Here is a 23,282-nt window from a genome sequence, read left to right on the forward strand (position 1 = left end):
TGTTCCAGTGCCCAGGAACCCGGAGGAGAGCTGCAGAGAAAAGGTAGTACTTCCTCCTGGCTTATCGGGTCACAGTCTTCATTCAGATGGGATTTTTATTCTTAATCCTCAGCTCCGGAATGAACAAAGATTAGTCAGAGGCTTCTTTCCTCATGGAACAGGGATTAATTTCCAGGAACTACAAGAGACAGTGTAAAGTAGAAAAATATTTCCAGAAATAATGGCTTTTAAATCTGCTGCTCAAATTTTAATAAGTTGTTTTATCTTTGGCAAACTGCTTTGTGTTTGCTCATTCCTAGAAAGTGCTGCTTTTAAAGGGTTACTTACAAATTAACCTAAAGAAAGAGTTCAGACTTGTCAAGGGGTTGAGGGTGATTCCAAGGGGGACGTGGTGTGTGAGGGTCCAGCTCTTTCTTAGCCCCTGAGGAGAAGCTCATGTGACTTAAGTTACGCAGTTGGCGAAAGATGCCTAAATTGAAGCTTCTCCTTGGCCTTGAAGTCCGCAAAGGATTGATCATACCTAGAAGATGAGATGTCTGACACGCAGTGAACGTTCTCTGAAGTGCTTTATTGTTCTAGAGGCGATAGCTGAGCGCCCCGAGCCATTGCTGGTGCCGCCTAGACCTGGCACCTCCGTGTCCTTGGCTCCTGTCACCAGTCCTTGGCAAGTACTCCTGCCGCAGCCACAAACTGACCTCCCACCGCACCTGAGCTAGCTGGGACCCCTCTCCCGGGCCCCGCTTACGGCCAGAGCCCACCACCCACAGGCACGCCCTCAGGTCCTGACTGGAGCACATTCTTCACACTTGAAGTGGGCTCATCTCGTCCCTCCTTTTTAGAATTGTGCCCACAAAGGTATTGGTTGGTGTCAGTAATTGCAGGGTTAAATATTTACTGACACGATTCATTAAATTATCTTAAGGCCAAATACATTTTAAAAGCCAAGTACTTTAGGGTGTCGTCTCATACTCCTTGGGGTAAAGAAATGCCACCTCATGGGTGGCAGAAAGAGCCTCAGAGGTTCTTGATGAGCAGCTGTGTGAAGCACACTGGCCAGCTCCTTGGACGACCGTGGAGGGAAACACGTCCTGTGTTCCTGAGGTGAAGATGAAGAAGCTGACTTCTCAGGTGTCTTCAAAGAACCTCTGGTCAGTCACATGTGTAGAAGCTTGTGTGTAGGATCTAGTGTAAGCACGTGATTCCTCACTAACACAGACACCTCTCAGCGCTAAAGCACTTGTTGATAACAGAAATGTGAGTTAGTAGATCCTGAGGCTCCTCTTTTAAACAAAACTGAAGCACTATTTCATCCTTGTCTGAGCTGCTCTCACTACTGCATCTGCAGACTCAGCAGTGGGAGCTTCCCTGAGCCCATCCCGGTTACATCTTGTCAGAGGAGCAGGGGAAGAAGCGTGTCTGCCAGACATGGGCCTCGTGACAGGCCCTGGTGTGACAGGGACAGAAGGAGTTTAGGTTCACTCTTAGGTGGGGACTGGTTCGCTGCAGTAGACAGGAGGGGTCAATCAAGGGAGACTACCAGAGGAGACCCTCCATTGGAGCCATGGTGGGAGTTGGGGTCATGTGGGTGCAGTCCTGGGTGACAGCCCGGCTGGGAAAGGAGAGGGCCACACTGGTGTCCAAGGTGACATGAGGAACAGGAGGGCTGGGCTGGGCAGAGGTGCTTGCCCTATCTGCTAAGCGTGTTGGGCGCTGACCACCGAGACACGGTGATTGGCCGAGTGGACATCACTCATCTCACCCTCATGCCTGAGGCTCTGACACTGCCTGAAGGGAACGCCCAAAAGACCCGCAGACTTGCATCCACAGTCAAGAACAAATGTTTTGTTAAAATAGTGAGAAGGGTTTTAGAAACGTAGTAATCAATGAAATTTTGCCAATAAGCTTTTAAAGATTATTTTCAGAGCTTCGTGTAAATCTAAGCGTGTTTAATTTAGTATATTATCTTTTTTATTCTGATATCATTGTTTGACATTAATATCTATGTATGTTTTATACATTTCCACGTCAGCTGACAAACTCGACCCCAGGCCAGGTTAATCTATCTGTGCTGCTTCACATATTTATAGCATGGCTTGGTGCTCTCTGGATACAGATGCTCGTGTGTCCTGGTTTCATGGTGCGTGTGTTTGGAAGGCTGGGCATGTGTCCTGATTTCATGATGTGTGTGTCACTTGTGTGTGTCACGAGTGTGTGCACGTTAGGAAAGTTGGGCATGGGAATGTTTTTCCCATCTGCGTGGTGGTCCCTGTCCTCACAGAGTTAGTCTCTGCACAGCATCCTTTGAAGGCACAGACCCAATCTGAGGGTGACAGTGATGTCCCTCAGCAGAGCAGCCAGGAGGACCTGGCAAAAGCCCCACAGCCTGATGGCAGCGCCCTTGACTCCCACTGCAGCCCAGCAGGAGGGAGCATTTATCCCTGTTCTCCAAGGGAGTAACCTGCGCTGCCCACCATTGTCGCTCGCCTGACGTCACACATCCAGTAAGTGGTCGAGCCAGGGTTTGCCCCTGGTCCTGTCTCCATTCCCACGCCTTGCTCTGAGTCCCAAGGCCTTTTCGCCCCTCAGTTCTCTGTGCAGTGCATGAAGCACGAGCCTTGGTGGGACACAGAGCTCCAGCTTTGGGGAGCCGCCAGTCTGGGTAAGGGGACTGATGTGTAAGCAGATGGAGCCGTCCGCTATGGGCGTGTGTGAAGGAAGTTATATTGGAGGTAGAGAGGAATAGTGCAGGAGAGAATGACCATCTCATACACATACCTCCGCTTATGAAATCCTGTCATATCTATAGGAAATCACAGGTGTCCCTCAGCTCCTGGCCTCGGGAACCAGGAGATTTTGATGCCATGGTGTTCTCCCCCAGCTCGTACTGCTCACGCTGGAGAAGCAAGTGTTCCTAGACCATGTCCTCACCCACTGAGGCCTGCGGTGGCCTGCCCCCTCAGTCAGTGTCTCGGTGTTGTCTCAGCTACGTTCTGTCAGCAGTAAGCAGAGGAGTGGTCTCCACACACCGAGTTCCCACACAGCATTCAGAACACATCCAGCGCAGGCTGCTTCTCAGAGCGTTTCTGTCCTTGCGTATTTTTATCACTTGTGCACCGAAATGCCGGGTCATCATCTTCTGTCACACGGTGCGGTTTTTTAATAACTTGCCAGCGTTCTTTCAGAGGACAGCTGGAAAGCCTGAGTCCCTCAAATCCCGCTGACCGTCTTCCACTTTGGATGTTAGCCCAGCTTGATGCCACTTACACAAACGGGGCTTCACCACTGGGGACTCAGGGGCTCAGATGGTCTGCACGTCTTGGAGCCTTATTTATGGAAGGAAGACCAGTCAGAGTGGATGCTCGTCTGTGTGCTTCCCTGCGTGACCCCCAACAGCACTGGACCTAGGCCAGGGCACCCGTCAGTCCCAAGTGAATCGTAGGGCTCAGGTTCTCCATTTAGAAGGCCTGTGGAGTAATGTTGGGTTTCTAAGACAGGCACACACTACCCAGAGGGCAGAGACACCGCCTTCTTAGGAGTTCTGATGGAGAGGGCCATTTTTTAGAATGTTTAAATCCATGGTGTTGTCTTTCGGTATTCACTTTTAACTGCTTTCTAAATTAGCTGAAAAATTCTGTGACTTGAAATATTGTCAGGTAAGCATTTCTTCAGTTTTCGTGTGTGTGCGTATCAATAGCTGTACACAGATATTGTAATTGAAGTCAAATAGAGTATCAAATGGAATGTACTACTCTTCAACATCAATAAAAATATTTCATGGAAACTGGTCATTGTTTGTTTGAATTTGAACCGTTTGGTAGTTCTTGGTACCTATCACAGGTCCACCGAGATGGAGGACGAAAGTCTCCACCTTTGGTTTTCATGAGCCAACCTGATATACCTCTGGGACTGCGGCCCAGCTGAGGGCGTGCAGGCCGGCACTGCTCTGGGGGCACCTGGATGAAGATGGACAACGCTCTCCTTTTACCTGAAATGCGCACTAACAGCGGCTTTGCACAGGTCTTAGGGATTCAAAGTTGGAGAGAAGGAGAGGTCTGTGTGTGTGTGTGTGTGTGTGTGTGTGTGTGTGTGTGTGTGTGTGTGTGTGTGTGTGTGTGTGTGTGTGTGTGTGTGTGTGTGTGTGTGTGTGGTGAAGGGGGAGGTACACTATTTCCCCTGTATTTGCCAAGGCTCTTTCTAGCCAGTTCATACTTAAGAACTACTGCCTATTAATTCCCACACAATTTGTGTTCCAGCAGGTGTGAAAAGTTTGGTGGACTCAGACCATAAGAGGGTTTTCATTTTAAATAATGAATAATGGAGCATGCCAGATAGATTTAAGGGTAAAAGCATCATTTTAATAGTTTTAAAGTTAAGGAGTCAGCTTTCAGGTGGTTTATTAAAACTAAGCTTTGTCCTGCGATGGTCCAGTTTGAGGTGCGTTGGGGAGGCCCTGGAGGACTGCTTCCCGGCCACTCCCTCGCACCCCTATTGTGACACACCTGGATACAGATCCTGGTTTTGGTCTGCTCTCAGGAAACCAATTGGCACACATCTTTTCAGATGTCCCCTTGTCCCTGGGTTTGTCCACTTCTTTTTTGCTGCGGGTGGTCTGATTCTAACCACCGGGGCTGAGGCTAGACCCTTCCACCGTGAGGACCCAGGGGATGCCTACATGCAGCTAAAAAGGCTTGTTTTCATCTACACAATACATTCTGAAGACAGACATTTGCTCTCTCATTTTGGAGAGGGCCAGGACAGTGGTGCCAACGCCCTTAGTCTGATGGACACTCCTTACGTGGAAGTGGAGGGTGGCACATTTAGCTGCAGCTGGCATTTCAGTGTCGCACCCACCTAGTTGCTTGTTTTCATCTACTTTATGAATTAGAAACCTCATGACAGCCCTCAGAAGGGAGGTGGGTAAGTAAGCATGCCTCCTCCCAATAACGGAGAAAGGGATTTTGCAAAACCAGAGAAGCATCCCTGTGCCTGGGCTGGAGCCAGTATGGTCACTGCTTCTGGACCTTCTCAGGGCATCCAGTCTTTCTCCGGGGGGTAAGGCTCCCCAGTGGGCGAGCCTGGAGAGGCCCCAGGCTGGGAGTGGGACCCTGGGAAGGGAAGCTGGCCCTCTAGCACTCACCAGATGTGGGTAACCTTGTGATCTCCTGTCAGTGGTCACCTTGTCAGACACCTGCCTTACGCAGTGCAGAGCAGGATTGAGTTTGGGGAATACTCTCTCAGGAAAGATTGCCTCCAAGGCCCAAGATAGATCAGGGAATTTTATTGTTTCTTCCATGAATGTAAGTTATTTCCAAGTTGCTAGTTATATTTCAAATATTTATGCAACCATAACATGAACATATGAATCAGATGATAAGATTTGACTACTTCAATATAGAGGTATGCATGTTTGAGACAGCCCAATTTAAATTTAAAATCTTGGGGAAGATTAGTGGGGAAATTTAAAACTAACACAGAGCTGGCTCTGGAGCTTGATTAGACACTTAACGAGCGTGTGCAGGTGAGGTGGGCAAGAATTGAAGCATTTAAAAATGCTTCAGTCTCCAGACGCCAGATGCCAGTCTCCAGACAGCTTGCTGTTTTCAAAACAAATGTAAAGATTAGGTAATTTTAAACATGACTACCTATAATGAGTATGACAATAAAGGTTAAAATCTGAAGGATCTTGCTAAGGCTGGGATATACTAATGATTAGTAAGCACATTAAGCCATTAGAAGTGTTCGTTGGAATGGTGCACTTCATGAGCCCGGAGACCATGTCTTCCTGGGTCTAACACGATTTACCTCACACAGCGCAGTGACCTGAAACTTGATTGATGCCACAAGCCCTAGTGTTGGCACTTTAGAAGTGGAGCTTTTCCTTAGAAAGTGGCATAGCCCCTCTGTGTTGATGACAAGTCGTGGGCCCTGGCTGCTCGAGGGGGCTTCCCCACCCCAAGAGACACCCCCCCCCCCCCCCCCCCCCCGCCGCCAGCCCTGGCTCACACCCACCCACCACATGGCCGTGCACATTCCTTCACTTCTGCTCCTGGTGTCAGGTTCTTCAGGGAGAAGGAGGCTTACAGAGCCGTCCCCTAGCTTCCGCTTGTGGCTCTGTCCCTTGAGCGTTCAGCACGTAAACCTGTTCTGCAAGCTCTGGGACCACTGTCAACACACGTTTGGTCCAGAAAGGCCATAATAGCCAATTGATCTTACCCCAAAACTGGATTTGAATAGGCTATATTCAGTAAATAGCTATAGTGAGGGAAGTACTATTTTAGGTTAAAGTGTCCTTAATTCATGTTAATTAGAAAATGAACTTGATAGATTACCCTTCACATCTGCCCAGGAGAAACATCTGGATGGGATACTCAGTGTGCTCTGCCTGACCTCCCAGTCTCTGTTCCCTCCTTTCTCTGATAAACGGCTACGTTTCAGGAGGCCGGGGCGAGGACATTGTGGAAGCCATTGCTCTAATGCAAGGGTGGTGAGGGCCTGGGATGGATGGATGTCTTCAGTGGGCGTCTCAGCTCCCGCACACCAGCCTGTGAGGGACACCACTGGGAGCCAGGATGGCAGCGCATGTCACTGCGTGTGTGCGGGCTCACCCCAGCTCACTGAGTGCCAGGTCCTCCTCCTCAGGGGCAGGTGGGTCGTCCACCACCCTCCTGTGCCCAGCCTGTCAACCAATCTCGACTGGAATTTAGAAAGATTAACAGGCGTTTTAGAATTACATAATGATGTCCAAAAACAACTATTTGATTTGTGATCATCTTTAAAATAAATCACAAAAAGACTAGGAAAAAAATAGTGTTTTCTTTTTTAGTAAGTAAAAAAAAAGCAACATGAATATCTTTACCACAGTAATGTTAAAAATATATATAAATTGAATTTGTACAGTTTAATTTTAAATATCTTTTGCTATTGAGACAAACTTTGTGCCTTGCATATCATTCTCCCTGAATTACTGTTTTGTGACTTAAATTTTTTGCTTCCCTTTGGTATTCTGAATTTATTATGAGTGTGGGGGTGGGGGATCATTACTGAAGTGTTAGCGTTCCTGATGTCATATACCACAACGTAGAATGTTTGGAATAATCCTTTTGTAGGAAATCATTACTTGTAAGAGCCCCACTGTGCCCTGAGCTCCCCGTGTGTCTTCCACGGGGTCTGCTCTCTGCTGCCGTTTTCTGGTCGCCTCAGCGCTTTATTTAAGTGGCATGTCCTCTGTTGACAAAGACTTGAGCATTAGGTAGCTCTTGATTAGTTGATGCTCATTGAATTTTTTCCTAACCCTAAAAGAACATTTGTTTTAGCCATTTCGGTCAGCATCATTTTTCCCATTAATCGTAATTTTGACACCAGCCACTAGTGAATGTACCTAATGGCATGTGCTGTATTGATCATTATAATTGAGTTGTAGAATTGATCCCTAATCGAACTTTTAATATTAGTGTATTTAGCTTAATTTATGTATTGCAACTCATAAGTTAAAGACAGACAGGATGTGCTTCCTGATGTGTAGCAAGAGGCAAATAAAAGAAGATAGCTAAGATTTTGTTTAAAAAGCTGCCTAGTCCGTACATGCCTCGTTCCTGCAGGTTAGCAATGCTACACGTTTGCATAATGGCCCTCCCCACTTCCTCTGTCACACGACTGCTTTAGCATCGTATGTAATCTTTAAGTCTGGAACATAAATTCCGGCACTTGGGATGAATTTACTCATGAGTTGAGCCTTGGTTCTGTGGTTTGTGAGCCGGGGGTCAGCTGCTCCTGTCAGATAGCCCGTGTCGGGCTGGCGGGCACGTCGACGCATTCATGGTCTTTTGCAATAAGCTCTTCAAACATTTGGCTTTATTTTGCCTCAGAATCTCTTCCTTCTGACTATTAAAACATTCCCCATTGCCACTTAATAAAGTTTACGTGGGAAGGACAAAAGCTGAACTTAGATTCTAAAATTTGCACAAATGTTTGTCTTTCAGGTCTTGAGTCACCACGTCCAAACATCATCCTTGGGTTAGTAATCTGTCAAAAAATAAAACGTCCTTCAAACGCTGGAGAATTAGACAAGATAGAGGAGAAGCGGACCCGACTGCAGACCCAGGAAGAAATGGATGTTTCGGCCTATCCCAGGGTGGCTGGAGCCCCACCATCTGAGAAGAAGCCCCCCAAGTTTCCGCTCCCTTCTGGGGACACAGCTGTCGGCACCACCCCCCCGGGCTCGCCTCCGCCTCCGCCTCCGCCCCCCCTTCCAGAACCACCGGTCGCACCAACTTCATCCTCAATGTTAAAAATACTGTCATCCCTCAAACCAGGAGCCACGAACACTGTCATGGCGTCAACCGCCCCAGCGACAGTTACAGTGGCCGCTTCCTCTGTCACTTCCTCTGCTCCAAAAACAGCGTCGCCCCTAGAACATATCCTACAGACTCTCTTTGGGAAGAAGAAATCATTTGACCCCCCCACCAAAGAGCCTATGGAGTCTGCCTCAGCCTCCCCCCAAGACTCCAGAGCCAAGGCCGACGGGGGTCTGCCAGCAGCGCCTTTGCTAGACCCAATTGTCCAGCAGTTTGGTCAGTTCTCAAAAGAGAGAGCTCTAGAGGAAGAGGAAGATGACAGACCGTATGACCCTGAAGAAGAGTATGGACCGGAGCGAGCCTTCGACACTCAGGCCAGCCAGCGAGGGAGACGCCATGATGGGGAAAGGGCCTCTGACGCAGCCGAGCGGGAGGAGGTGGCCTATGACCCGGAGGACGAGACGATTTTAGAAGAAGCCAAAGTGACAATTGATGACCTGCCCAATAGGATGTGTGCAGACGCTAAAGGGAGCTCTGCGGAGAGGCCTGCCGAACATGCTTCTGACATCTCTACTCCCTCCTTGGTTGAGCAACAAAAAATGATAGAAGAACTCAATAAACAGATTGAGGAGCAGAAGAGACAAGTTGAGGAGCAAGAAGAAGCTCTTCGACAGCAAAGGGCCGCCGTCGGGGTCTCCATGGCTCACTTCTCAGTTTCGGATGCACTGATGTCACCGCCGCCCAAGTCCTCGCTGCCCAAGGCTGAGCTGTTTCCTCAGGAGCAGCAGGCTGCAGGCAAGTCAGCTGTGCTCCCCGCCACCGCTCAGGGGGCGGGCCCGAGCTCTGACCTGCGACAGAGTCGGGACCCCCGGCAGGCCCGGCGATTAGCCGCCGAGAGCAGCGAGAGTGAGCCGGGCTCAAAGCCCCCAGCCAGCAGTGTGCACAGCACCCCACCAGTGAGAGACGCGCCCGGAGGGGCCGCTGCTGATCAGGGGCCTGTGCCGGCCCAGGAAGAAAAGGATTCAGCCCCTCCGCCATGGTCTCCAGATGAAGAGGCTCCCCTGCCGGCCAAGCAGGACGGCCCCAAGCGTGAGCCCTCAGACGGTCCAGGCCAGCAGCCTGCAGAGAGTCCTCACCCCATGGCAGGCGGGGATGGGCCATCCAGACCTGCCCGGAAGGTGCTGTTGCCCACCCCTCCAAGCACCTCCTTCCAGCCCAATCTCCCTTTGCAGAATGAGGGGCAAAATTTTAATTCTCCTGGAGGAAGAGATCCTTTCTCAAGTCCAGTGTTTGCATCTCAGCAAAAATCCCTCGGCTCGTCCCAGTATGAGGATCCAAGAAATGCTCAGTTTGCTGAAAAAAGTGACCATCTGGCAGCTGACACTGAAGGAGACAGAGAGCCACAGTCCAGGCCTGGCGAGGGGGCCGCCACATTCCCCCTACCTGGACAGAAAGGAGGGGTCCCTCCACCCCAGTTTCAGGGCCAGCGTGAGCCTGCATCACGCACTTTTGGCATGTCAGGGCTTCATGGCCCCAATTTCCCAGGACCAAGGGGGCCAGTCCCTCCATTTGCAGAAGAGAATATCATTTCTAACAACGATGGGCCACGAGGGCCTCCGCCGGGCAGATTCGGGGCCCAGAAGGGGCCCATTCCTTCCCTATTCTCAGGGCCACATGGGCCTCCTCCCTACGGGGACAGCAGGGGGCCCTCCCCCTCTCATCTTGGTGGGCCCAGAGGAGCAGCACCACCCCAATTCGAAGAACGCACGGATCCCCATGGGGAAAAAAGGGAATTCCAGGACACCCCCTACAATGAGATGGCTGGCCCTCCTGCTCAGTTTGAAGGACCAGAGCAAGCCCAGTTCATGGGCAACAGAGGCCCAGCACCCTTCCAGTTTGGGGGCCAAAGAAGGCCTCTGTTGTCGCAGTTTAAAGGACCCCGAGGAGGACCTCCTCCCTCTCAGTTTGGAGGTCAGAGAGGACCACCCCCTGGCCATTTTGTGGGCCCAAGGGGGCCGCATCCCAGTCAGTTTGAAGGACCCAGAGGCCAGGCACCGAATTTCATGCCGGGGCCCAGGGGGCTTCAGCCTCAGCAGTTTGAGGAGCAGAGAGTCAGTTCACCGCCGAGGTTTGCAAACCAAAGGGCACCAGCACCCCTTCAGTTTGGTGGACCGAGGGGTTCTGCGCCTTTTCCTGAAAAGAATGAGCCGGCACCTTCCCGCTTCCATTTCCAGGGCCAGTCGGCACAAGTGATGAAGCCCGCTCCGCGGCCCCTGCTGGAGCTCCCGAGCCACCCGCCGCCGCACAGGAAGGACAGGTGGGATGAGGCCGGCCCGCCCTCCTCCCTGCCCGCGGGCGCCCCCGGGCAGGGGCCCGAGGCCGAGGCACAGTGGGCCTCGGCCGACTTCCGAGAGGGCAAAGGCCTGGAATATAGAAACCAGACTTTTGAAGGGAGGCAGAGGGAGCGGTTTGAAGCCGGACCCAAAGACAAAGCGCTGGACGAGCCTGACGCCCCGCTGCCGGAGAATCGGCAGGGCCGGGCCTTCGAGGACCGGCGGCGGGAGCGCGAGCACGGGAAGCCCTGGGAGCGGGAGCGCGGCCGGAACTGGAGCCGGGAGCGCGACTGGGAGAGGGGCCGCGAGTGGGACAGACACCGAGACAAGGACTGCGGCCGCGAGCGGAGCGCCAACAGGGAGCGGGAGCGGGAGCGCGACCGGAGCCGGGAGCGCAGCAGGAACCGCGACCGCGACCGCAGACGGGACCGGGAGCGGTCTCGAAGCAGAGACCGGGAGCGCGACAAGGCCCGGGAGCGCGAGCGGGGCCGAGACCGCAAGGACCGCAGCAAAAGTAAGGAGAGCACCCGGGACCTGAAGGCCGAGGCCCCGCGGACCGACCCTGCTGCCCAGACCTAGGCCAGCCCGGCGCCCGCGACGGAGGCCTAGGGCCCCGGTCCCTGGCTGTGTCGTGGCCGTGGGCAGCCGTGCTCGTTAACAACCAAGCTCATAACGTGTTGAACAAGTCGTTTTTGAATAGCTATGAACTTAGATGCAGAATAGAATATTCTGGACTTCAAAAGTTGTAATTTTGTGTATAATGGTTTCTTACAAAATTTTGCATCTTTACAATTCTGATGCTTTTTAAAAAGAACTAAGAACTCATTTAATATTTCCATTTAAAATTACTGAAATGGGAAAGTGTCTACAAAAGCATATTGCTTTTTCAGATTATAAAGTTATCTTTTCCAATAACTTGACTATTGTGAGTTTTAAGGGAATTTCAGTGGACCTTAGAGCCATATTTTGACTGACATCTCATCTGTATTTCTGTGTTCCGAAAGCTGTTCATTCAGGTTTGACAGCTCTCCCGAGGGTGGTGGGTGTGCCATGTGCCATGGCTGTGGGAGAACTGTGTCATCTCGTCCCTGGAATGTTGAGAAACACAAAAGTTACAAATGCTTTTTTCTTTTCTCATGAAGAAATTTGAATTAGAAATTTCGACCAGGAAACAAAACACATTTTTTAGTTGTGTTCAGTTTTTGTATATCCTCTTATACATTTCTTTTCCGAAAAACATGATTAAAAGCAACATCTGAGTAGAAATTGTTGCATTTTAAATAACAATTTATTGAAAAAAGTTTAAATTTTACCAGCCTAAAGAAAGAAAATAAACTAAGTATACTTTAAAAGGGGGGGGGGGTTCTTTGATTTGAATATCAGGGACGTGTGTTTGTGGAACTTTACCATCTGAGCAGTTCTTTCTGTGTGTCCCAGGAAAAGGTCACTCGCTCCAGACTGTTAGATTTGTGAGATGATACATTTTAAACTTTGTCATTGAAAATGGAACAATATTTGTATAAAATGAGATAAAAAATAGTGATATTAGTTCAAGAACTACAAGCTAGAAAGCTTTTCACTGTGAAATACAGTGCCCTGCTCCTTGTCATGTATTTTTCAAGTACTTCTGAAGTGTGAAATAGAGAAAACCTTGCTAATTTATTTGACTGTACAAATACACTTTGATAATTTTTTTATATTTTCATAAACTTACTTTTACAAATGTAAACCTAGAGGATTTCATTTGTTCTTTGGGGTCTATTATTCCATTCTACATCACTACAGATTTTCCGCTTCCTAGCACAAATGTTTAAGTTATGAAGATGAGAACTTAGCAGTTTGGGATGACTGATTTGTAAACCAAGTGTCAGTAGGTTAAATTACATTAAAGTGGCGTCAAGTCCCAACATCTAATATGATGTGAAGGTTTTTTTACATGTAAAACAAATTTTTCTAATTTAAATACGTAAATATAAAAATCAAGTATGTTTCTTTAGGTTTACTTGATAAAAATTTCTGTAAATTGTATTTTATATTGCAAAGTATATCACTGTACATTAAAACATGGAACTTCATAGATTTTGTTACTTGAAGTAGAATAAACATCTACAGACGGTTGTCTGCCTTGTGCGTCCTCACTTCTCTCTTCCATGTTGGAAAGCTGGGGCTGGACATCGATGCCTTGGCTACCCACTTCTTGCCAGTGGACATGGCATGCACAGGGGGTGCCCTCTGACCTGCAGCTCTCTCCCCGAGCTCGGGGATGAACCCCGTTCATGACGGGCTGGCGGCTGGGTGCACCTGCTTCAGGGGACAGTGTCAGTTGCTGACCTGTGCAGGTTCCTGCGTCCTTCCCTTCACTAGGCAGGTGTTTCTTGTGCCTGCCCATTGCAGCCAACTCCTGGGGTTGGGTGACCCACACCTACAGTTCCGGGGTCTGGGACTCTTAGAGCAGGAAGCCTGAGGCCACCAGGGGAAGAACCAGGAAGTGCATGGTTAGAGGATGCCAAATGACAGGTGCATGGGGGCAGGTGGGCACGTGGCAGGGGGCCTCAGCAGGAGATCACCCCAAAGTCCCAGCCGCTAACTTGTTTAAAGGAGCATCTGGCTGCCCAGAGGCCCGGTTAGGGGGCACGTGGTGAGGCAGGGGTGGTGGACCCCAGGGTTGGTGGCATGGGTGCCAAGGGTGGAGCTGGTGGGCGGATGCGGTGCTTTAAGGTCAAGGGGAGCAGTTTCTCCCGGATCTACGCACGGCCACTGCCGAGAGGAGAAGACACGGGACGGACCTTGCCCTTGGACTCCACCCAGTCGGTAGCTGGGCACCATTGACCTGCACCTGGGGACCCTCGTGCCAGAATTGAGCTGCTCAGCAAGCATGTGCATTCATGGCCCCGCTGTGAGCAGAGACATGCAGAAAACCTTCCTTGGGCAGGACGGGCTTGACCCCTGTTGGTGGAGAGTCAGTACCAACTGACTGGTTTCTCATCTGAGGGCACAGCAAATCAGGGGAGAGCCCCGAATGCAGGGGCAACGAAGGAGGGTCTACAAGGGGACCCCAGTGCGGGGCAGTCCCCGCCCCCTGCAGACCACTGTCGTCTCAGAAAGGCACCAGCTGAGCGTGATGACCCACAAAGGCCCACAGGCTGGCCACCTGTTCGTGGGTAACCCCAAGGGGCTGGCCCTGACCTTCTGGAAGCCGCTCTACACAGAGCACCTGCTAGCTGAGGGTCCGCCAAACAGTAAGCCCCGAACTCGGCAGGACAGACGCTAAGGAACGCTGGGCTTGGCGCTCGGCTCCGAGGCACGTGAGCCCTTCCCGCCTGCAGACCTGTCAGAGCAGTTGCCTTGAGACGTCGGCGAAGTGTGGCCCCGCTGACAACCCTCCCGCCTCCCTGTGCTCCGCGGATGTCTGGTCTCATTCGCATTTCTCCCAAAGCCCGTTCTTTACATGCTCCACAAAACCCTCCCACAGCACCAGGCAGCTCTGTCTTCATCCTATCCCCACCACCCCCGTTTTCCTCCAGGACCAACCCTGACGACTCCGCCTGTGACCCCATTTAGCCAACGTTACCCGCAATACAGGGAGCACCGTGCTGTGCCCAGCTCTTTACAGACCTGACTGGTGAGGAGACCGCCGTGAGGACGCGGCCCAGGCCCCCAGCAGCCGGCTGGCCTCTCAGGGCACGAGAGCCGCGGTGCCTGGCGTGGGCTGCCACTCAGCTGTGACTCCCCGTCCCTGAGCTTTATGAGTCTCGGCTGTGCGCGGCGGAGGCAGCTCTACGGGAGAAGGAAAGCAGCCGTTTCACCAGGAAGTTCCAAGGCCTGGGACCTCCACTAGAGGGCAGCCCCAAAGGGGCCGGGTGCTCTCCCACCTCACCCCACACCAGCAAGTCCAGGGATGGGCCGACGACAGCGCCCCAGGGAGGGCACGGCACCGGGGACCGTGCTGTGGCCATGCCCTTGAAGGAGCCTGAGCAGGAGGGGAGAAGAGGCAGGTGCCCGAGTGTACAAGCCCAGAGAGCCCACTGGGCCTCCAAGGCAGGGACGGAGCTCGTAGCTGCTGGGGCTCGTGGCTGCGAATAGCGGAATCCACACTCACTGTGGGACGGATAGGAGAAGGAGGGGAACACCTAGACCACCCATACCTCACGCCCAGCAGGAACTGCTGCTAACATCTGTACATTTTCCCTTAATCTTTCTTTCCCTCTGTTTCTTTTACAAAATTGGGATTCTATACATACTTGTATCTTCTTTTTACTTGTTATAGCCCAGGAAATTCCCAAGGGCATCAAGTATTCATCAAAAGCATTATTTACATTTTCACATTGCTCAAAAGGTTTCTATCTTCTCCTTTTAAGAGAATATATGCTCCCTGTAGATTTGTGAGGTCCGAAGTGTTCACTGTGGACAGTCCAGGAAACGAAAGAACCATCCCGAGAAAATCAAGATCCCCCAGTGCCGCCATCCAGAAACAAGCATTTCTAATGGGATTTCTGGCTCCCTTTTTTCTGTGCTTGTGTTACTGATGTTCAGGGCTGTATCACTAAGGAAATGCATTTAGTTATAAGAATAGGAAGGCCCAATGAACAGAGTTAAACAGAGTTTTGTGTCTGCGTGCTTCACACAAGCGTGGGGCAGGAATTCCCAGCGGGTGGAGTGGCTCGAGATGTCACTGAGGTTCCCTTGCTCTGCCATCCTCGACCTGTGGCTTTTGTCCTCATGGTTGCAAGAAGGCTGCCATCATCACCTCACTGTTCTAGGAGGAAGCCAGCGGAAGAGACAGAGCCTGGCAGGGCATGCCTGCTGCATCTGTTCCCCGTTTTAAAACTTCCGGTTCTATCTCGATGGCCGGGCTGTGTCACACGGCCAGCCTTAGCAGCAAGGGAGCAAATCAGGATCTGTTAGTAAAAGGAGAAGAGGAACGAAGCCACAGCAGCTACCCCCAGAGTGCAGGTCACACGCTGCATGTCAGAAAACTGGCCACAACAAGTGCTGGGGCTCTCATCCGCTGCGGAGGGAGGGAGGAGGGCACCGCGCCCGGAGAGGGGTCCCTGACCAGTGACCCGCCAAGTTCAATGCCTCACGACTCAGCAATCCCCCTGCTAGACACTGACCCCAAAGCATGCATCATCAACAGGGGCAATATCACCCCTAAGGGGGCGAATATTGGTTCTGGGGGGCAGATCTTAGACACAGCAATGCCTCTTGGCCCTCCAAAGGGCCAGCACACGGACAGACGCACAGTGCGTCTGTGGTATTAAAGTCTCGTGGCAGAGGAGGGAAGTTAAGGAAAATAAGTCTAAAGAGGCTTCTCAGGGAGCAGGAATTTTAAAAAGATTGAGAAACTGCCCTAAACAGATGAAGACTTGCTCACACAAAAAATCTGTAAGCAAATATTTATAGTGATTTATTCATAATTGCCCAAACCAGGAAACCACCCAAATGCCTTCAATCAGTGCATGGATGAACCACGGCCCCGCCATGCAGTGGCGTACAGCCCAGCCACGGGAAGGATGCAAGTGCTGTACCGACAACAGCACGCTGAGTCTCAGAGGCATTGCGTGAGGGAAAGGTGCCAGACCAAAGGCCACCGGCCGCAGGATCCCATCTCGTGACATGCTGGATAAGACAAAACTCAGAGGACAGAAAGCAGAAGGGGTGCCAGCTGGGGTGGGGGGAGGGCAGCCTCCAAGGGGCAGCACGCAGGAGTCACTGGGGCATGGAGGGCGGTGCTGGCTGCAGGGCTGCTGCATTTGTTAAAACTCACAGAGCAATGCCCCCAAAAGGTGACTGTTACTGTAGGCGACACCCCAGTAATCCAGATGTGGAAGGAGGCTGGGTGTTGGTTTGGCAGCTACCAGCTGGCCCCCCACATGTGCATACACGCATGTGCAGCACACGGGAGCACACGCAGGCACACACGCAAATCAGGAACGAGCAGAAACAAGCTAATCTCCAGAAGGTGGCCGCGTCGGTCACACTCTCTTCTCCTGGAACACGGCAGGTCCTTTCACTCTGCAGTGACGGCTCTGCTTTATTTTTCAGAAAAGACCTTCACACGCATTTGTAATTGCATGAGTAATAAATGAACACTTTCCTTCTGTTTAAAAAAACAAAGAGAAGGGAGGGAGGGGAGAGAAACATTGCAGATGACCCAAGATCCTCTGGCCGGGATCTCGGGTTTTCCTCTGCCCTTTGTTTCGGTCTCTCTCCTCCACGTGGATAGCCCGATTTCTGGATGGCCCTGTTGTTACCTAATGCAAAGCAAAAGCCAATCACTGACCAAAACGTCAGGCTTGTGGCAAGGAAAGAGGTTTATTGTCAAAAGGCAGCCAGACAAGGAGATGGGAGTTAAAATTTTATTTATTTATTCCCCCAAAGCCCCAGTAGATAGTCGTATGTCATAGCTGCACATCCTTCCAGTTGCTGTATGTGGGACTCAGCCTCAGGATGGACAGAGAAGTGGTACCTCGTTGCGCGCCCGGGATCCGAACCTGGGCTGCCAGCATCGGAGCGCGTGCACTTAACCACCAAGCCACGGGGCCGGCCCGGAGATGGGAGTTAGAACTCAGATCCACCTCCTCCAAGGGAAAAAGGTTTTTATCTGGAGTTTTAAGTAGGGGAGGGGGAGCATGTGGCCATGCTGGTTGGCATCTTGCCACCAGCCTGCATTTGGCCTTGTGAGGCTGAATCTCCTTTCTTCTTGACCATCTGGACCTTGACTTACTGGGCAAAACAACTCAAACAGAAGTTCTGGTTAGTTTTAGCTGAGTGTGCACAGCTGCAGCTAGCAAAGCTGATCTCAATTTTTTTTCCTTTTTTTTTTTTTTCTCTAACCCAGGGAAATTTTAATTCATTCATTCTCAGTTTCACTGTCTGTCCCCCACTGTGGCATCCTACTTTGTTGCTCTGCCTTTTCCCCAGGCCTGATCTGGAATTCCTCCTCCCTGCCCCATTCATTCCAACCGGATTTTCTTCAGCATTGGGTCTACCACTTGCTGCTTGTAATGTGCTGTAATTTTGCAGGTTTTGATCGAAGACTCAGTTCTGTCCATGCCTGTCACCTGCCCCTTATCACGGGGCTGTTGATCTCATGCTTCCAAGAGCTCGTACTCACTTTAATTGACTTGGAAGTTCAAAGAAGTTGCCTAAAACTTTTCTTTGGTTTGTCTTTCCATGTGTGTGTGTGTGTGTGTGTGTATGTATATATTATTAATCAGTTCTTTAATAGCTGAGGAACTCTTGAGCAAGCAGAGGGAAACTCATATTTTGTTCTGTGTCCCATTTCTCAGACCTGTAAATCTTTTAATATTTAAACACTGCATATCAAACACTTAAACACCAAATTAAATATTTAACAAAGTTAATTTCCAAATATTTAGGTATCAATTACAAAAGTATTTAATCAAATTCTCCTTAGTAGCAAATTAAATCGCATCTATAACAAAAGTTTATCAGATTTCACTTCGTACTTATACACCGTAAAGGGTGAACGAAACTCACAAATCACGGCTGTAACAAGATGTGCAGCAAATGGTTTCCAGGCTGCTGGTGCCGTGGCATGACTTGTTTCTCCATTGTCTCTCTCCTTGTTTGGGTCACTTGGGGTGCAGCTGAGAAGAAGGACCATCAGGAGATCAGATAGATGAGAGAAAGGAGAGACAGAAAGACGCAGCAGGAGGCAGAGAGGCATCAAGGACTTTGTTTACCAGCACCTGCCCTGGGCGTTTTTGTGGGAGCTGGCTGAACCGTCGCTGCTGGAAGGCTGCTGTCTTTGCCTCCGAGGCAGGAGCCTGAAGTCTGCAGGACGGGCAGAGGGTGGGTGGACGTGCAGACCCTGGAAACCATGGGGATGGACAAGCTCTCACATATTTCTCTCTACTTCCAACCCTGATGAGATGGGTCCCGCCTGAGAAGTTGGCACACTTTGTCCGGAAGGGAGGCACACACCTGGCTCAGGAGCCAGAGAGGCTAGGCAGATCCAGGAAGGTGGAGCTGTGCCGGCACCACATGTGTGACCCCGGCTCAACCCTCTGAGTATAAACAGCGGTGTGTGGGCTGGCCTGGTGGCGCAAGCGATTAATTGCACGCGCTCCGCTGTGGTGGCCCGGGGTTCGCCGGTTCAGATCCCGGGCGCGTACCGATGCACGGCTTGTCAAGCCATGCTGTGGCGGCATCCTATATAAAGTAGAGGAAGATGGGCATGGATGTTAGCCCAGGGCCAGTCTTCCTCAGCAAAAAAAAGAGGAGGATTGGCAGATGTTAGCTCAGGGCCGATCTTCCTCACACACACACAAAAAAACAGTGGTGTGGCTGTTGCTTCTCTTCTGGCCTCCAGCTCTCGTGCAGAAATGTCTCCGGTGATCCCTGTAACCAGGAATATGCAGGAGAGGGGATTCTGAGAAAAGTGGCCCAGCCAAGCCACACAGCCATCCGGCCCTGTCGTTGTGGCCCCAGCACACCAGCCTTACTTACAGTGCTCTGTAAGGCATAATTTCCAAACAAAGACATGAACACAGAGATGCTCCCTCCTAACACGACACAACCATCCTGAAAACACGCAGCCTGTTCCCCTTCCTTCGGGATGTGTTCACTCTCCTCTGCCAGCTCACACTCCCAAGTGTTGCCTGGTCCTGCAGCCGCTCTTAACACATCTTATGTTAGATGATAGTGCACAAGAGAGGAGAAGAAAACAAAAGTGTGTGATCAATAAACACACAAGCACACTCATCTCAAAAGCAGAAGAGACACTTCTGCAGCTGGTCATGTGGTCGAGCTGGCATCCATAACGACCTTCTTCCATTATGCAGACCACGTTCCTCAGCTGGTAAAGGTTCCTTGCCTGCCGGGAGACCCAAACCTTCACTCCTGATGGGTCTGAGCTGTCAGGAGTCCTGCCTGAATTGCATCATGGTGGTTTTTCCCTGACTTTAATCACAGGGCTGGGGAGGACTGAGAGGTGCCGAGTTCTCCGCATTCCACATGTGCTCCTCCTTACCCTCGCTGAGAAGGAGCAGCCCCACTTCCTCTCGACATTCAGGCCCAATCACCCCAGCCAGCATGGTCTCCCGTCTTTGCCTGTTGATCCACTGGCATGAAGAGTCCAAAGGGGCAGGGCAGCAGCCTCAACTGACAGCCCAGTGAGGTCGTCCCATGTCCTCTGGAGGAAGCACTCTTGCCCTTGAGACTGAGCCCTCTAGAACCAAAAGTTGCAGGAACAGAAAGCACAGATTCTGCTGGTGGATCAGCAGAGGTGACAGTGAGAGGAGCCGCCCCCACTTCCACTTCTTGGTTCCCAGGTTCCTGAATCCTGGCGTGGAGAAAGAGCGCCATTTGTTGGTTGCTGACTTAAGAGTATATACTGCACCCTGGAAGACATCATCCCAGCCCCACACAGTTACCAGCTAGCTGGCACTGTCACTGAGTCTTCAAAAGGCCATCAAGCACATCTATCAGAATGTCCAAAATCTGGAACACTGACAACACTAAGTGCTGGCGAGGATGTGGAGTAACAGGAACGCTCATTTTTAGCTGGTGGGAATGCAAAGTGGTGCAGCCACCTTGGAAGACAGTTTGGTGGTCTCTTACAAAACTAAACATACTCTTAACATACAATCCAGCAATTGTGCTCCTCGGTATTTACCCAAAGGAGTTGAAAACTTATGCCCACACAAAACCTGCACATAGACGTTTATAGTAGCTTTACTCATAACTGCCAAAACCCAGAAGCAACCATGACGTGCTTCAGTAGGTGAATAGGTAAATAAACTGGGATACGTCCAGGCAGTGGAATCTTACTCAGCACTAAAAAAAATGAGTCAGCCCTGGTGGTCCAGTGGTTAAGAATTCTGTGCTCTCATCACTGTGGCCCAGGTTCGTTTCCCAGTCAGGGAACCACACCTTCCATCTGTCAGCTGTCACACTGGCAGCTGCATGTTGCTGCGATGCTGAAAGCTATGCCACTGGAATTTCAAATACCAGCAGGGTCACACATGGTGGACAGGTTTCAGTATAGCTTCCAGACTAGACAGAGTAGAAGGAAAGACCTGGTCACCCACTTCTGAAAACATTGGCCATGAAAACCCTGTGAATAGCAGCAGAGCAACATCTGATATAGCGCAGGAAGATGTGAGGATGGTGAAAAAGACCAGGCAGGGCTCCACTCTGCTGTGCACAGGGGCCCTAGGAGTCGGAATTGACTTGACAGCACTGTTACTAAGCAAGGGCTCACTCCCCAACACTCATGGAAGCCAATACTATGGCACCGGCTTTTCAGAAAAGAAAGAGCTTTATTGTGAGGTTGATGGTCAAGGAGACAGGAGGCAAAGCTCTCAAATCTGTCTCCTTGATCCAAGGTTTTGGGCAAAATTTAAGGAGTTAGGAGCTACTAAGCTGCAGCTGGGCCCATGTAAGCTGATGGGCTAGTCTTGAATCAGTCCACATATGGTAATCAAGCTACATGGGCTGCTGGAAGCCAGATTTTCCTTATTGAAGGCCGGGGTCATCCTGGGGCTATGGGTTCCCTCCTGGCACATGCACAGTGCCGTCTCTGTTATTGAGCTGGGTTTGATTAATCAATGATCTGTTTTAAGGAAGCAAAACTAGTTTAAGCTGGTCAACGTTTTAGGTGCTGTTTTAATTCCCCCCTTTTCTTTGTACATTCCTCAGTCTTGAGAGAAATAGGGTGACGACTGCTCTAGTTACTTCCTGGAACAGGCCTTCTATCTTAAATTCTTTTAGGGGGAAGGTCAAAGTTTCTTTCTGAGTCTTTTGTTCTTAAAAATAATCAAGCGTGGGGCCGGCCCGGTGGTGTAGCGGTTAAGTTTGCGCATTCTGCTTTAGTGGCCTAGGGTTTGCTGTTTTGGATCCTGGGCACAGACCTGCTCACCGCTCATCAGGCCATGCTGAGGTGGCGTCCCATATAGAAGAGCTACAACTCTACAACTATGATATTCAACTATGTACTGGGGCTTTGGGGAGGAAAAAGAAAAAAAAGAAGAATATTGGCAACAGATGTTAGCATAGGGCCAATTGTCCTCAAAAAAATAATAATAATAATCAAGCCAATGAGACACATTTTGGGGTGGCAAATCCTGGTCCCCCACATTCCTGCCTTTGAAACTTCAAGAAGTTTCACAGTCTAGAAGCTGAATTGGTAGATTGTTCCATCTCACTGAACACCAACCAGTCTCCTAGTCCTGACAACAGGTCAGTCCAGTTACATTCAGTTCAGGAGGTGGTGATGCAGGTCAGCTCCCAAAGTTAGGCCTATACTGTGTAAGCAAGCAATCAGGAAAAACGTTAGTTTGGAGATTTGTAGCCAGATATGTCAGGAAACTAGAAGAATTCAGGATCCAGTCCAGTTTACAGGTAGAAAACAAAAACCTCAAAGACAATTAACAGAACTAGAATGTGTAGTATAGTTTCTACTGAAATATAATTTTTCCCTCTTAAGTCACCCTCATTTTTATCAAAGATAGACAAATTGAGACTCATCGGTTTGCAAAATAAGTCTAGTTTCAATAAATCTGGCCCAAATATTTACATAAGTACAGCAAGAATAGTAATTGATCGTGTAAGCTCTTTTAAATCTGCTTTGCTGGAACTTTTCATAAATAATCTCAGATTGAACTATAAAGGCCTCTTGAGGCCAGGAAAGCCAAGCTGAGGACTTGTCATCAGACTCTGCCTGCAATACCTATAGATTTGAGTGAATTACTCTCTTCTTGAGGTCCCCAAAATATCCTGAGGTTCTTGAACCTGCCAGGAAGTGACCTTCTTTACTCACCTGGTAAGGTTGCTGGGAACCCTGTAAGCAAGGTACTAGGCCAATTTCCAAGGGGCTTTATTTGTTCCATAAAGTCAACCTTTGTTCCTTAAAGCTGTCTGGTCATATCTGAGTCTATGCATGTTTCCCTCAAATATGACATTCCAGTCAAAGCTTTGGTAATATAACCAATGTTTCTAATTGTGTCCTGTTATAGGGAGAAGAGATTCTTACTGAACTTATGCAAATAACTATATTTCTATGAGAATAAGAATATTCACTCATTCTAAATTCTGGAGGGAACAGGTTGAGAGCAAAAGATAAATGTTTCAATTTTGCCTTAAATCCAGAAGAAAATTTTTAAAAATCAGCAATATTTCAAAGAAAAATTCATTAAAAATTATAATCATCCTCATCAGTTCATTTGGCCCCATTTAATCAACTCTTGATCTTGATATTTTGCTAGCAGTTTTATGAAGCCATCAGTTTCTCCGTTGGAGTTCTGTAATTTCTTACCCAGTTCAGCTTTTTTTGTGTGTGTGTGGAAGATCAGCCCTAAGCTAACATCTGTGCTAATCCTCCTCTTTTTGCTGAGGAAGACCAGCTCTGAACTAACATCTATTGCCAATCCTCCTCCTTTTTTCCCCCCCAAAGCCCCAGTAGATAGTTGTATGTCATGGTTGCACATCCTTCTAGTTGCTGTTATGTGGGACTCGGCCTCAGCATGGCCGGAGAAGCGGTGCGTTGGTGCGCGCCCGGGATCCGAACCCAGGCCGCCAGTAGTGGAGTGCATGCACTTAACCGCTAAGCCACCGGGGCTGGCCCCCCGTTCAGTTTTATGATCTGAAAGTTTATCAGAAACCTGTATTCTAGAGTAAGTATCAGAGT

The 23,282-nt window shown here is 49.9% G+C and overlaps 1 protein-coding gene across 7 annotated transcripts in view; it reads left to right on the top strand.

Annotated features, from left to right (window-relative positions):
- Nucleotides 1–12,745, top strand: part of DIDO1 (death inducer-obliterator 1) — a 58,982-nt gene extending 46,237 nt beyond the window's left edge. For 6 of the 7 annotated variants that reach the window (XM_058562296.1, XM_058562295.1, XM_058562292.1 and 3 more), the window contains one exon: nucleotides 7,980–12,745. In XM_058562296.1, the coding sequence (XP_058418279.1) occupies nucleotides 7,980–11,206 (3,227 nt within the window). In that variant the 3' untranslated portion in view covers nucleotides 11,207–12,745. Of the gene's footprint in view, nucleotides 1–579; nucleotides 3,782–7,979 lie in introns of those variants that run through there. The other variant, XM_058562299.1, reaches the window with a different exon arrangement.
- The last annotated feature ends 10,537 nt before the right edge of the window (nucleotides 12,746–23,282 follow it).

This window comes from Diceros bicornis, chromosome 19, assembly GCF_020826845.1.
Source record: "Diceros bicornis minor isolate mBicDic1 chromosome 19, mDicBic1.mat.cur, whole genome shotgun sequence".
Classification (NCBI taxonomy): domain Eukaryota; kingdom Metazoa; phylum Chordata; class Mammalia; order Perissodactyla; family Rhinocerotidae; genus Diceros; species Diceros bicornis.